This window comes from Oryza glaberrima, chromosome 4 (genome assembly GCF_000147395.1).
Source record: "Oryza glaberrima chromosome 4, OglaRS2, whole genome shotgun sequence".
In the NCBI taxonomy this organism is placed as follows: Eukaryota; Viridiplantae; Streptophyta; class Magnoliopsida; order Poales; family Poaceae; genus Oryza; species Oryza glaberrima.
The window spans coordinates 21,145,497-21,161,435 of NC_068329.1; the positions used below are offsets into that span (position 1 = coordinate 21,145,497).

A 15,939-nucleotide genomic window follows, 5' to 3' on the forward strand; every position below is an offset into this window, starting at 1 on the left:
CGGCATTCGGCAGAGAGAGAGAGAGATTTCGGGAGGAGTGGATTAGGTCACAATAGATGTGCTAGATGGGTTACAATATATGGGTTGAAAGACTGAAAGTTGCGGATTATCCGCTAAATAGTGCATCGGATAATCCAATCAAAATATCGGATAATCCGCATCCGTCGGATATCGTTGATACCACATTTGCATGATAAAATCCGCATCCGTATCCGGCCGGATATCTAAAAACCCTTACCATATCCTCACATCGGACGGATTCGGAGCGGATAATATCCGCTCCGTTTTCACCCCTAGTGGTGACTTCGTCAGGCAAGATACCTATGATGACTTCGTCAATCTCTCCAGGATTTACCGGTCCGGTCTTCGAAGATGCTCATAGGGGTGAGTGCGTGTGTGTTGTGAGTGTGTGTGTTGTAGTGTGTAATTAAAAAAAAAAGATATGCATAGAGTTTGCAGTACATGTTTCCCAGTCAAAATCCTGGAAGAAGAGCGAGAGCTCGACCAGCCAATCGAAGGTGTATGTTGAGTCAACTTCAACGAATCGAACAGCGATGCATGCACGCGTTACGCGTAGGCCGCTACATGGGCTGAAGCGTAAAGCCTGCACGACACTACTGCTCTCAGGTGCGGCCCAGATAATCAATTGAAAATTTACGCGCGCGAGGGCCATAGGTTATCTTTTGTTCGGCAGTGCAGGATGAAAAACTATCCCTTTGCACATAAAACGGAGCAGTCTTTTAACACATGATTAATTAAGTCTTAGCTATTTTTTTAAAAAAATAATTAATATGATTTTTAAAGTAATTTTTATATAGAAATTTTTTTAAAAAAACTCGTTTAGTAGTTTGAAAAACGCGCACGCGAAAAATGATAGAGATGGGTTGGAAAGATGGGAATCCGGAACGGAACAGACGAGTGCGCAGGATGTCGTCGGGCGTGGGCTGGCCGGCTGGGTTGGCATCGGAGAGCTGGGCCGCTTCCCGCCTTCCCGTGCGTGCCCGTGGCCGACTATGCAACGCATCCGCCACGCGTCCAGTCCGGATCGAATTCCATTTCCCGTACCTACGTAGTACACCGTGTAAAAACCGAATCGGACTCCTCGGCCAAAACCGAGCAGTACGCGCACTTCGGCTGCGCCGATAAATACCATGAGCGCCCGCTGCCGCCGGACGAACAGATACGAGGCGCGGCAGCACTAGTGGTACAATTTCCACAACATCCGTTGTACTGAATTCTTGTTTTTCCTCCTCATGGCATCAAACGGCACCAGCGTGGCAGAGGTAACTACACTAAGAGCAGCATTTCCTCGTCTTCCATGTGTTCCTATTTATGTGTGTGTTTTTTTACCTTTTTTTTATTATTTATGAGTATTAAGGTTTGGTTTACATATTCCTCGAGAAAAGAAGGAATGTTTATTCCTTATGAGATATTAATGTCACTTATGAGTGCCTACAAAAGTGCAGAAATACTTATTATGTATGATACTAATGCAGGGTGACAAAGCTAATCAAGAAGACAGGCTCAGTGCACTTCCCGACGACATTTTGATTCATATATTGGATAGACTCAAAACACATGATGCTGTGAGGACTAGTGTCCTCTCAAGACGGTGGAGGCATCTCCCTGGCGTCCTGTCTAAGATCATTCTCCATGTTGGATCATTTAAGCCTAAGGATGGTTCCATGCTAGCCAAAGACGATTTGAGAATAAGAAGCAACATCTCTGTCATCGAAGCAACCCAAAGTATTCTAGCACATAAAAGTCAGCGCAAAATTAATTTTTTGAGCGTGGGATTCTATTTGAGGGAGGAATCTATCAGCATCGCCCACTCCATCAATGATGCCATGGCAAATAGAGAAATCGTCAGTACGAAGTTTATGATTTTGCCAGAAAAACATGGAATACAACGGATGGAAGATTACAAGATCATATGTGGAAAACGTTTCATGTCATTCTCTTATGCTTGCCCCCGTGCATTTGGTTGCCTCAAGCAACTAATCTTAACCTGTGTGAGGCTAGGTAACTCAGACTTCACTGATGTGCTTAGCACATGCAAGAAGCTAGAATACCTCCAACTAATAAGCTGTGACTTTCAGCCATCAGTATTGCAAATGGAACACCCGACGCTTATTAAAATGGAGCTTGTGGTGTGCACATTTGAAAGTGTCGATCTTAAATCTCTTCCGAAACTAAGAACATTGATTGTTGACACGTGGATGGGTTTGGAGGAAATTTATCCGCTATCATTTGGTTATGTTCCACAACTTTCGACCCTAAAGCTAACTTATAAAGGCACAACTCGGGACAAGAATATCAAGCTAAGTGAGTTTCTTGGTAATGCGGCTATAGGCGCACTGCATCTGGATTTTGAATGTGGAAGGGTGAGTTTGAAACTTTTTTTTTGTTAAAAAGGAAATTGTTTTAGGTTAGAATATCATGGTTTGATCATTAGCTGTATGTTGCAGATTTGGATTCAACCGGAACATCCGAAACTATTGGCTCCTGTGTTGCGGAATCTGCAGATTGCTAGTCTTACTTGCATTCATGAAGAGTGCAACCTTACTTGGATATTTTTTCTTTTAGAAGCTGCGCCTCTATTGGAAACCATGCACATAAAGGTATGTGTTCTTAGGAATACATCGGTAGCTATGTAAATAATATAATGGCATAAACTATAACGTGTTTTCCTTATATCAGAATGACATAAATATGTCACCATTCAAAAGATATTGATTCATAACAACTGCAACCTCAATTTTTTTTTTTTGAAACTAAACTGCAACCTCAATTGTTCTTCAATACTCTTGTTGACATACATTGGCAGCAAATATAGTTTATTTGATTTCTTAAAATATTGTCTATTTTTTTGTTAACTTGGTTTCTCCTATACGCAGATGTGGGACCATGAATGCAAAACGAGTGAGGATGAGGAACTATACCAAAAGGAAGGTGATAAATTATTGAAGTGGGAATCATCTCGTGATTTTAAGCATCATAATTTGAATGTTCTCAGAATTGTGGGCTTTCAAGTTGACGAGAAGTTTATGACGTACATAAGACGGGTAACTGAAATAGCAATTAATTTAGAAACAGTATTACTCTTTGAAAGTGTTTCTTGCAAAGGCTTTCAATTTCGCCCCTCGACGAGATATCCATACACCGGTGAGGAAAAGGTTACGACGGTGAAACAGATTTGTGAGGGGAGATCTTTGCCGATTAAATTTCGTTTCGGTGGCCATGTAATTGATTAATAGTATTATTCTTTGAAAGTGTTTCTTGCACTACGGCGTCTAGGAGATAGATAGAATATTTTGTCCCTCGACGAGATATCCATACACCAGTTGAGGAAAAGGTTATGAAAGTGAAACAGATTTGTGAGGGGAGATATGACAGTGAAAAGGGGAGATCTTTGCCGATTAAATTTTGTTTTGGCCATGTAAGGCCATGTAATTGATTAATACAGTTTCATTCAGATAAGTGTGTTGTTTTCTTGTTAGCTTAATGGGTATTACAAACCCACGGCGGAAAGATCTTACTACTACCCATTTTACTACCTACGTCCACAACGTTGAACCGGAAAGATCTTGCTACTACCCATTTTACTACCTACGTCCACAACCACAACGCTGAACCAGGTAGTCACTACCCAGTAGTAATCCTCTTGTTATCTTTTTTTAGCATATTGTGGATGCCCGTTGTGCCACTCCTTGTACTATTCAAGTTTCTTATATTCTTTCTTAACTAGTCTGGTGCTCGTGCGTTGCAGCAAGTCTTAAATAACGTGAAACACAATAAACTTGAGCATTATTGTTCTGTAAATATATTTGTGAATACAATAATAGTTACTCCAAAAACCTTCAAATGTTGTCAATCAACTATAACACTATGAATTGGACAATCTAAATTGCAAAGCATATACAATCGATCTAAAGATTAATAATAGACTGTCTTTGGGGAGCGAATTATAGAAAGTATGCAATTAGAATATAATCAGATTGTATGGCAAACACCAAAATTATAGGCGGATATGTACACTTAAAATGGCAGCCAAACAAGTACTCGTATTCTTTGGAGCAGTCTGTCATTATACACCCATGCCAGATAACCAAATGTGTTAATCAAGATTGCCACTAGATTGTTCACCCTGATTATGCAAATAACAACTTATTTGAAGTACCGCCATAATCTATGACCCGCATAATAACAACTTATGGCATGCATGACTCCATCAACGGTGTCACCTCTGCTGCTTCTGTTCCTTGAATGAAACACCTCGAATGTTGCTCTTGCATCTGAAAGTAGCAGCAAATTCAGCTTTTAATTTCAGATGGTAGTATCATACCACTCATCTTGTTGAATTGATGCAATTGGCAAATGACTACAAACTTGCAAAATACTAATAAGATTTCAGTCAAGTTTTTCAACACAAGATCGTAGCCATTTTTCTGAAGTATGTGAAGGACCATTCACATGAAGAACCCCCCCGCCCCCCAAGCCCACACATCCCCTGAGCATTCTAGGAGAGTGCATAGCTATGCTGTAATAAAATCAAGGAAAAATCTCGGTACTCCTGACCTGACCATAGGCACATGACGACAAAAAATAGAGTAAATCATATCTATTTTTGCAGGGACGTTTATAGCTTCCATGCGCAAGAATATAATGCATAAAAATTGGAGGAAAGATAGCAGAAAGGTCGTATGCACAGTTGATGACGTTTGCAAGCCAATATTTATCACGAATATCATTGACACTCGTAAAAATATAGAACTCCAACCATTTGAAAATATATGCAGTTACTTTGTTCCTATTTTTAATGTAAGCACTCATGTGCCAAGAGAAAAGATTGAAAGTAGTAATCAAAATAGTAAAACTGATGATCAGATAAAACTTAATAAATCACCACGTAAAGATTTCAATCTATTTCAGTAACACCACATATGTAGGAATGAAGTAGATGCAAACACATAAGTGTGTGTAGACGTTCAATAGCATCATCAAACTTCAATTTAACTTTGCCTCAACTCAAGTGCAATTGCAGTATGTCATGCAAACATCACCAAAGATTGCCATGCAAATATCACCGAAAACTGATCTAATACCAACATCTGTTGAGCTTTAATTTGATTTAGGTCATATTAAATAAATTTGAGGTGAAGTAATGAATATCATTGGCAGAAAAAAAAACAATCTAAAGACCATCAACAATTATACTATGATCCCTACATTACATATCCCACGAACATTTGTCTGATTTTTTTGTGTGCAGGGACTGAATGAGCATCTGTGTGACATTTTTTTAAGGAGAATCACACATTGGCAGAATGTAATTAGAGAAATCTTATAAAGTAACGAACTAACCAGCAGGCTGGGGCTGCAAACACCACGACGGGGTGGGTTGGTGTGGGGAAGGGGGAGCCTGAATCTTCCACTGTTACAGAGTTGCAGGCATTTTAGCAAGCATACAGATGGCTAACATCACGGCTGAACCATACCACAAATAGGGGAGGAAAATCAGTGTAGGAACACTGTGCAAATCAATTTACAAGCATTGAATGGTGCCTGCGTTTGCAGTGCAAATTAGATTCAGAGAAATACTTGCTCCCACGCTGTGGACGGGAGGTCGAGGGGAACTTGGGCGCCGATGGAGTTGTTAGCTGGCACCTAGGATGGGAGACGATGATTGGAACCCGCATATCGATGGTAGCCAACAGCAGCCCCCCACCCCCCCCTGGAGCTTGGGGCCAATAGGATTTCTATGCCACAACCAACGGAAACTACATCCGATAGGAGCCCACCGGCCGATGGCTGCCACTGTCGCCAATGGGAGCTGGCGGCGCCGCCAATAGAAGCTCTGCACATATGTAGGTTTCATTGATCATGAGGCCAACATTATATTCCAAACAGTAAAAAAACAGGCTTAGAGCAAGTTCAATAGTATAGCCAACTACTAGCTCCAATTCATCTATAGCCAATCTAATAGCTCATTCATACAATAGTTACATACTACACTATTAATATATGATCCCACCTGTCATGCACACACTGTGTCTTGGAGTCCGTGCTGCAGCTGGCTACAAATCTGTAGCCCGCTGCCCTTCTCTCTTCTCATTTATCTACTTAAAATATGTTTGCAGCTGACTTATAGTCTGTTATTGTACCTGCTCTTAGAAAGTAGTATAACCATTCAAAGCCCCACGATTGTTGTAGGATTAACAAAATTAACAAACAGCAGGTGCTATTGCAATGCTGCAGTTCCATTGAGTTGTATCAGCTTTGCACACTATTGGCTGAAATTTTTCAATTTGTAATTTCAGAAGAACAGGGGCTACCCATTAAAACCAGTATCGGTCTATCGGATGAAAATAGCCAATAGGCATGCAGAAAACATGGTTAAAAACAAAATGAAGGTGGAAAGATTTTGTTCCTGTAAATCTGATGAAAAATTCAAAAGCAAACTAATGAGAGTTAAAATAAATGATTCTGAACTTAACTCTGAAAAGAGCTTAGAAAAGTTGATGATATTCGCAACATCATATTCCTTTTGAATAAATAATTTGAACTCCAAGCAACTATTATCTACGTTTATGCCATCGATTAAAGACACTTTCCATTAGGAGATAGATATATTAGTTGCACATTTTGTAGAACTCATGAATATTTGGAGGTACTCTCCATGCATTGGTTATGTATTTGTGTATTTCTGGTGATGACCTGAATTTGTTTCAGATTACACCAAACTCTCAATATATTTTGAGGATGAATTATGAATACACTCAGAGGTCTTTCTTGGAAGGAAGATTACTGTGGTCTCACTAAGAACAACAATAATAGTGCAGTATACACATATCAGTTATCAATGTTGATAATTCAAAACAACAATGCAAACTTTTTGGTGGGTCAAAATGTGCAAGCAGATCATATGAAAATGTGCATATATTCTGTTCGGTTTCAGAATATGCGAAGGAGGAAATGGACTAGGAAGAGGGAGGCTTTATCGACGGCCCGGACAAAATGGATTAATATAATATTTTAATCAACTTTCCAATATAACTTTTTATAAAATACGTACCGTTTACTAGTTGTGATCTCACTTTGAACAACAATAATAGTGCAGTATACACATATCAGTTATCAATGTTGATAATTCAAAACAACAATGCAAACTTTTTGGTCGGTCAAAATGTGCAAGCAGAGCATGTGAAAATGTGCATATATTCTGTTCGGTTTCAGAATATGCGAAGGACGAAATGGACTAGGAAGAGGGAGGCTTTACTGACGGCCCGGACGAAATGGATTAATATGATATTTTAATCAACTTTCCGATATAACTTTTTGTAAAATACGTATCGTTTAGGGCCCCTTTAATTTGTAGGAAAAATGTAGGAAATTTGAAGGACTTCAATTCTATGGAAAAAATTCCTATGAAAGCCTTTGAAACAAAGGATTAGGATTGAATCCTATACTATCTTTTAAAATTCCTATGGAATGCGTAATCCTATAGAGATTTTGGAGGAAAGTTAGCAAGAGGTCCAACCTCTTGGAAAAATTTATTTGAGTCTATCTCTCTCATCAGATTCCTACATTTTTCCTGTGGTCCAATCAAACGGTCATTCTTATGTTTTTCCTGTATTTTCCTCTGTTTTACATCTGCATTCCTATCAGAATCCTGTGTTTTTCCTATTCCTGCGTTTTTCCATTTTTGCGATTCAAAGCGGCCCTTAGTAGTTTGGTAAATATGTGTGTGAAAAACGATAGAGATAGTTGGGAAAGGTGAGGGAAGAACACCGCCTAGACACAAAATCAGGCACACCCCCATATATTTTGGTTGCATTTGTCGCTCTTGCTAGTTGTGGTGTTAACAACTTTCGTGCATGTGGTGAGGTGCGTACCTGACTGTTTGACACGAACGAGGAACATTCTCTCAAAGGTGCTTTTACCTTTACCTCCTTTAGCCAGCTAGGAAAATCGCCGACGTGTCAAGCCGGACAGCGTCCTTCCTAAAGCCACTCGCCCCCACACAAGGAGACAAGATATGCAAGTGCGTGTATACGATCAAATCAAATGAACAGATCAGATCACACCGGAGATGTTGTTACTTGTTTCGTGGAAGGAAGAAGAAGACAGTCGGAAGACTGCCTCAAACTTGAAATAAAGAAGAGGATAATGTGCTGGTTTGGCAAGGGAACGCTGCGCCGAGGAAAAATGATACTCCGTTTCAAAATTAGTACAATTTTACACCGTTTGTCTAATTTAAATTTTTTTTATAATTAGTATTTTGTTTATTATTATTATTAGATAATAAAACATGATTAGTATTTTATATGATTAATTTTTTATATATAAATTTTTAAATAAGACGGACGACGCGTGTAACCACGGCTAGGATGGAGATAGTACTTATTAACACATGGTTCCCACAGATACATTTTTTTCAAGTGCTACATTAATGCCATGTGGTATAAAAACTCGGTCAAACAAAACACTTAGGCTGTGTTTAGTTCAGTGCAAAGTTTGGATTTTGGTTGAAATTGAAGATAATGTGACTGAAAAGTTATGTGTGTATGACAAGTTGATGTGATAGAAAAGGACTGAAGTTTGGATCTAAACACAACCTTAGACGTGTTGTTAGCAACATCTAAATCAATCTAGGTTGCACCGGTTTAAAGAGATGGACTTGAATGTGGCATTTCGGTTCAAGTTCAAAAGTCAGACTCTGGGTAAAATCGAGGGACGTAAAATAAACTGCATTATCTCATCATGTAGGTTGTTAAGCTCTACTGAATTGATTATTTTGTTGGTGAAATGAAAATGTGATGTTGGTCAAAGAAAGTAGAGAATCTGATGCAGATCGACGGAGCATACGTTGCAATGATACAAACAAATATGAAGTTAACGATGGTCGAGGTTAAAATGTACAATGAAAGAGTGTAGATTCTAAGTACGAACTATCTTCGATGGCTGTGAAGCTATGTATCTGTGGAGCTTTATATCGAAAACAACTCCAATCGGCAATAGCACTATAGCAGAAAAGGTGATTTCGATGGCTAGAAAAGGTAGGTTTCTAGTCCAATGTGGCAAGTGCTGTTCTTGCTATGGACTTCTCCTTACCGCAAATGACCTCACTTTCTATTTCAGGCCCTGCAAAAACAGTTAATCAGACATGAATATTTAAGGAAGACATTAAAATTTCTCTATTTTGCTATATTCTTGCTTCTAAAGTTTTGTATGGACTAGAATGGATCGAAAAAGGTAGATTAAGCCCAATTACTTTGTTTTGTCATTTACTTCAAGACCCTTCACTGTACATAGAAAACACATAATACCAGGGACCACCACTGTACATAATTATGGACCAGCAAGTTCGTCACTTTCAGGATAATGTAGGACAAATATAACACAGTAGGAAAAACAGAACAAGAAAAACCTTGAACAGAACTAAGAAAACAGTGACAAATGTGAAGATTAACGGCACAGTTTTTTTGAAAACCAGAGCTAATTAGAGCTAAAATGTGACATACAGGGAAAGCAACAATCATAGAACATCAAAATAGAAGATTCAGCATGATATAATCGCTAGACACTTTAACAGACATGTAGTAGGCTGTACCAAGTTTTCCACCTTCCAGTCCTACCAGGCCTCCCGCCTTGAGAGTTCTCTTACTGACCCTATAATACCTTGCATCAACTTCTTCATATTGAAAATCCTCATCAGAAAAGTCATCACACGACGCATCAGAAACACTATCAACCAGCACTCCAGAACTGTACTCAAACTCATCAACGGAGCTAAAATTGGTAAAATCATCTACCATTGCTGCAAAAGCGGTAAAATGTGGTTAATTTTCATGCAACCGATAATAATATGTGTAATAAAAACAGTGACCACATTAGATAGCCATAATCTACAGTGTTTTTCTGTTTACAGGCAGACAGGCTCCTTCAATTAATCACAAGAAGTCAACATAAAACCACACAATCAAAACCAATTAGACAACAAAATACTATTACACCTCCCAAATGTAATTTATCATAGGAATAGAGCTACAACAGCAAGCAACCGTGGTATTAAACACTCACAACGTTACAACCCATTAATTATAAGGTGTCCAAGTAAATAAGAAATAAAAAATTAAACAAGGTGTTAATAAGAAATGTCTTACTAAGCCAACATAAAATTAAACAGGCTGGCCTCAGAAGGTACCTTGAGAACGCTGCGATGCAGCTTTAGAAACAAGTGGCCGTAAGTGCGCAAGCCTATAAACTTCACGGTCAAAGTCCTCATCAGAATTGTTGGAGACCAACCTTAGCACAGACGAGTATCTGCATTGTTCAAAAATCTAGAGCTGATTACAACTTTAATGAAACCACATTGTTCAAATATATAGAGCTGATTAAACATTAATGAAAACTACCAGACACCTATGAGGCTACAAAAGTGAACAAAACAAACAAGATGATGGATTTAACAAAACACGTCACTACAGTCAGCAAAGGAACACAAATCATCCGGTAAGGGAAATTAGGCCAACATTTCATCACTCCTTAAATATGTTCTATGCACCAACAGGTTACATGATAATGCACTCATCACATGCAACAACAGAAACACTCCCTCCGTTCAATCCACTCAACAAACAAGAAACAGGGGAAGCTAACATAAGGTCAACCAAGAATTGCTCAGAACCAACTACACATTGGAAAAATCTAAGCATCAATAAGCAGAACAATCAACTAGGTTCAATAGGGGATTCAAATAGCTATGGCTTGAGAACAGGGCAAGATCATATCAATCTCTTGAAAAAAAAAAAGGAGAAACAGCACAACGAATCAACTATACGTCACATCCACCTAACAATACAAGATTCCCCCAATTGTGTGGCAGGGGATCAGATCCGAATAGACAATCACATGATCAATAGCTGCACAACGAATTAACAAGTATACGCCAAATCCACCTAACAACAAGATACACCAATCGTAGCAGGGGATCAGATCCGCATAGGTAATCACTTGATCAATAGCAGCACAACGAATTAACAAGTGAACGTCAAAACGACCTAACAAGAAGAATCACCAGGGGATCAGATCCGAATAGACGAAGAAATGGCAAAAATATAACATACGAAGGGCGTGCTGCTGGCGCAGCAGGTGAGGGCGCCTCTGGAGAAGGAGCCGCAGGTAGTATTATATACTTCCAAAGTTCCAAATTGAGGCTAGGCTGGATCCAAATACTAGTATACGGAAAAAGAAAGCAGTATTTATATTTTTCCTTATTTTTCCTTTTTTTTTCCTTTCTAGGGAGATCCAGCCAATTCTTCTGGCTCCGTTTCTCTTAGCTGTAGCGGTAGGATTGTCTTGACACGTCATTGTTTCCTAGCCCGCGCCCATTTGTTCCACCGACGAGTGGGACCCACCCGCCATTAGTTGGAACAATATGGGTAAGGCACCACACCCACAAACGGGACCCACACGTAACCCGGTGAAGTGTGTTCACGCTTTTTGACACTTCAAGATGATACTTCTTCGGTCTCAAAATAAACAACTCCTACACCTTCTTACTATTAGAGCAAGTTTATAATAGTACAGTCAATTATTTGTTCTAAATCATTTATAGTTAATTTTCATATAATCGTTTCATATAAACATATACTCCCTCCTTCCAAAAATCTAAGTCATATTTGTAGTCACTATGTGCTATATTATTTTTTTTATCGGAACCGAAAAATTATTTTAGTACTTATTGGTTGCTTGTTTATTGGTTTTGGATTAATGAGTTAATTACACATTGGTCTTGGTGAAAAAGAAGCAGGACTAGACTTTTGGAAGGAGGGAGTACTACACAATCAAACTATGTGTCATACACACATGCATGTTAGAGTCCGTGCTTCAGTTGGATACAAATCTGTAGCACATTGCTCTTCTCTCTTATCTCTTATCTCCTCGAAATGTGTTTATGGCTAGTTTATAGTCTGCTATTGCACCTGCTCTTACCTACCCCCAATATGCAAATTGAGAAATTTTATTACTCCACTACCCTCACTTAGCCATCAACCAATATAATTTTCACATTAATTAAGGATGCTGTGGTCTATCCTTACCGGTAATTGTGCACGGCACAATGCACGTTTCCCACGTTAGCTATAGTAATCACATAAAAACACTTAAATTTTGTTGCATTTTCCTGTATAATATGTCACGCGAAATATACAAATATACTAAAATTTTAAGAACTATATGTACTATGGGAGAATTTACTATTTGCCACTTTACCAAAATGCCAGTGCTCAAATGATTGCTTAAATTAATAAATGAACAAGATGTGTGGCAAGACTTATTGGAGAGGAAAAATCTTAATAGTAAATCAATAACCCATGTAGAGAGAAAACAAGGGGATTCCCATTTTTATCTGGCCTGATGAAGGTAAATAGTTACTTCTAAATATGGGTTCCTAGATAATTAATAATGGTGAGCATGTAAGATTCTGGGAGAATAAGTGGTTAGGAAATTTTTCAATAAATGACGGATATCCATCATTGTATTCTATAGTTAGAAAGAAAAGTTCTTCAATTGCAAGTGTTGTGGGTTCTATTCCGCTTAATGTTTCTTTCAGGAGAGCTTTAGTTGGTCAGAATTTGGTCAATTGGCATAATTTGTGTGGTTCAGTTGTGCATATTAATTTAACAGAGAGGGATGATATATTTAGATGGAATTTTCATAAAATTGGTCATTATTCTGTAAGATCATTGTATTTAGCCTTGATTAATAATGGGTATATAGAAAGAAATAGATCATTTGGAAGCTTAAGATGCCCCTTAAGATTAAGATTTTTATGTGTATCTCCTTAAAGGAATTGTGTTGACAAAAGATAATTTGGCTAAGAGAAATTCAAATGGTAGTTTGAGATGTTGTTTTTTTATGAAAGAACCTTATGAAAGGTGAAAGCTAAACTGAAACATAAATGAGCCACATCATCCAATAAATATTAGCCATTGGATTCATGAAAAACAAAAGAGGGTGAATGAATCATGACCGTTGGATTAGATGGATGATAAAAAAAAATTCAAATAGGTTTTCGGAAGCTACTAGAAGAGGAAAAAAAAGGAAAAATGAAAGAGAGCCAGGAAATAAGTAAAGGAAGATAAAAGATTACATATATATTTTTACGATCTGCACCTATAGCAAATTATTTTTTCAAATGAGCCCTTCATCTTTTAGGTAAGACTAATTGGTAGGGATTGAAGGTAGGGATTGAACTATTAAGAGCATATTCAAAATGTATACTCGTATGATAAATTTAGTTTCTATAAGTTAATTGTTAATATGTTTGATAAGAAAAATGCTACTGGGACATACATATTCCTTCCAATGAGAGGTCATTATCTCCCAAATATAGATTTAATGATTTTCACACTGATTTAAAACAAAACAAAATTATTCCTTATAAACAGACAAAATATATGTACGTAGGCTACATAAAGGGTGAACACCAAAGTCGAATAAGGGGATGATAGAGGGGGTCATGTAACGATGAAAACAACTATAGGATGAGATGTAAAGTTTACAATAAATAGGAAGTCATTTATTATATCAGCATAATATCACTCATCCCACCCATATTCTTTTACGAGCAACAAGAAGCCCAAGAGAGATGGCTTGCCACTCTAAGGTACCATGTTACAGGATTTTAGAGTCCGGCGAACGCGCGACATGATGTGCTAGTTTTTTATGAAAAAGGGAACATTTTTCCATCTTTTCCTATATTGTCATTTTTCTAGATTTCTTTGGAGATCAATTCAATTCTCATTTGAATTATACCCACCACATAGTATTTCTCATATGTTTGGGAATTGGCTGGTGGGTGTTAATAAAAAAATTAAGAAACTTATTCTTGTATGGTCTTTCACCGTATGTTAGACTATTTGGCTTAGTAAAAATGATACAGTTTATGATAAAACACCAACAAAATATTATTTGCAAGTACTTTTCAAGGCAACGGGGATGGGCTCAACTACAAAGGTATGATAATGATATCAAGCTAATAAATGATGCATGTCGTAAACCCGAGTTGATAATTATGCACCTTTTTGCCAACTTTGGATGGAGATTCTCGAATAGAATTCAGAAATTCAGGGTTCTTTTATCTTGTGTGGTTGGGCCCAACTACAAAGGCATGATGATGATATCAAGCTAATAAACGATGAATGTCGTAAATTTGAGTCGACGATTATGCAAATCGGGATTCTCGAATAGAATTCAGCAATTCAGGGTCTTTTTATCTTGCGTTTGTGTTTTCTTTTTAGTGTGTGCTAAGTTTGTTTATCTGTGGACTTTATAATAATTGGTTGTAGCTCGTTAGCAAAGGTCGAAATGTTACTCCATTATCTTCTTATAAAAGGAAAAAAATACGAATTACCCCCTAAACTATCGTGGTCGACCAAAATAGCCCCTTGAACTCAAAAACCAGACATCGCTCACCTTGAATTTTTAATACCAGACAACACCCCCTAGTACTGTTGCAAGCAGTTTAGGGTTCAAATAGCACATGTGGCAGTCCAGTCATCCCTTTTTTAAAAAAAAAATCGCTAGGACCCACTTGTCAGAATTCCCACCCACCTCTTTCTTCTCCATCCCCTTTTGAAGCGTGCGACGGCCGGGGAGAGGGCGTGATGCTACCGGCACTCTTCTCCCTCCTCTTCTGAAGCGCGCGGCGGCGGGGGGAGACGGGGTGACACAGTAGGGCGCGTGCGATCGGCGGCGGCATGGAGGCAGAGGTGATGGCGGCGCGTGCCGGTAGCGGCATGGAAGCGGAGGTGAGGGTTGTGTGGCAAGCACACGGAGGACACGGCGACAGTCGGAGTGCTGCTAAAATCTATCGTCTATCTTTCTTCCCTTTGGTGCGCAGTGAGATTGGGGAGGGCGCGTCGCGACGGGGCCAGAGGGGTAGCACCGTCAGCGAGGGCGTCGGGAAGGAGAGGAGATTGGAGCGGAGGCGGCGGTGACAGCGATGGAGCGGGTGGCGGAGGAGCAACCGGGCGCGGGGACGACGGGGATGGGCGACAAACTTGTTACCGTAGCCTGCCGCCTCCAATGTCCTCAGCGCCGCCCGCCTCACCCTCTTCACCGCGCCGCCTCGCCTTCCCCGTGGAGGACTCGTCGACCGCCGCCTGCCTGAGCTGAGAAGAGAGAGAGAGAGAGGGGGGGAAGAGGGAGGCCTCACTGCCGTCTCCAGGGAAGGGAGCATCAGCGGCACCGACTAGTGACGTCGACAATGAACCACTCATCTCCTCTTCTGCTTGTTGCTCCGAGTCCTCGTCTTTGCACGGATACAGGAAAGAGGAGTCGGGAGAGAGAGAGAGAGAGAGAGAGAGAAAGAGGGAGGCGGCGCGTGCCGACGGCGCTCACCCGTGACCCCGAGATACCTCAGCCTTGCCGCTAACCACGCCGCCCTCACCTCCGTGGTCACTGGCCTCTGCAGCCACCCCGCCGCGTCACCCCTCTCCCCCACCCCCTCCATGGCTACCTTCTTGTGTAAGTCCGGCGTCATCCGCCGCTCCCCCGACCACAGGAGGACGAGGCATATGGTGAGCTCGACATGCCAGCCATAGCCGGCGCGTGTGCCGCTCGTTCTTAGCGGCGAGCGAGCAACGGGCGAGAGAGATAGAGGTGAGAGGGGATAGAGAGGAGAGCGACTATGACAGGTAGGCCCAACATTTTTTAAAATAAAAAAATACTGACTGGATTGCCACGTAGGGCCAAAACCACTCCGATGTTGAGTTAGGGGATGTTTTTTCCGGTATTGAAAGTTTAGGGTGAGCGATATCTGCTTTTCGAGTTAAAGTGGTAATTCGGTCCACTGTGATAGTTCAAGCAGTAATTCATACTTTTTCCAAAAGAAAAAAAAAACAAACAACTTTCAGGTGTTTCCCTCCCTTC

General features: G+C 39.8%; 2 protein-coding genes across 2 annotated transcripts; one reads left to right on the plus strand and one right to left on the minus strand.

The window, feature by feature from the left end:
* The first annotated feature begins 1,253 nt into the window (after positions 1 to 1,253).
* On the plus strand, positions 1,254 to 5,125 carry LOC127769345 (F-box/FBD/LRR-repeat protein At5g53840-like). Its single transcript, XM_052294896.1, has 6 exons — positions 1,254 to 1,283; positions 1,497 to 2,384; positions 2,469 to 2,621; positions 2,898 to 2,952; positions 4,634 to 4,821; positions 5,045 to 5,125. Exons 1-6 carry the CDS (start codon positions 1,254 to 1,256, stop codon positions 5,123 to 5,125), a joined length of 1,395 nt encoding a protein of 464 aa, XP_052150856.1.
* Positions 5,126 to 9,548: 4,423 nt separating this feature from the next.
* LOC127770873 (uncharacterized) lies at positions 9,549 to 15,520 on the minus strand. The gene is made up of 4 exons (XM_052296648.1): positions 15,458 to 15,520; positions 11,130 to 11,224; positions 10,208 to 10,326; positions 9,549 to 9,820 (listed from the first exon to the last, which is right to left on the minus strand). Exons 1-4 carry the CDS (start codon positions 15,518 to 15,520, stop codon positions 9,549 to 9,551), a joined length of 549 nt encoding a protein of 182 aa, XP_052152608.1.
* Between the last annotated feature and the right edge of the window lie 419 nt (positions 15,521 to 15,939).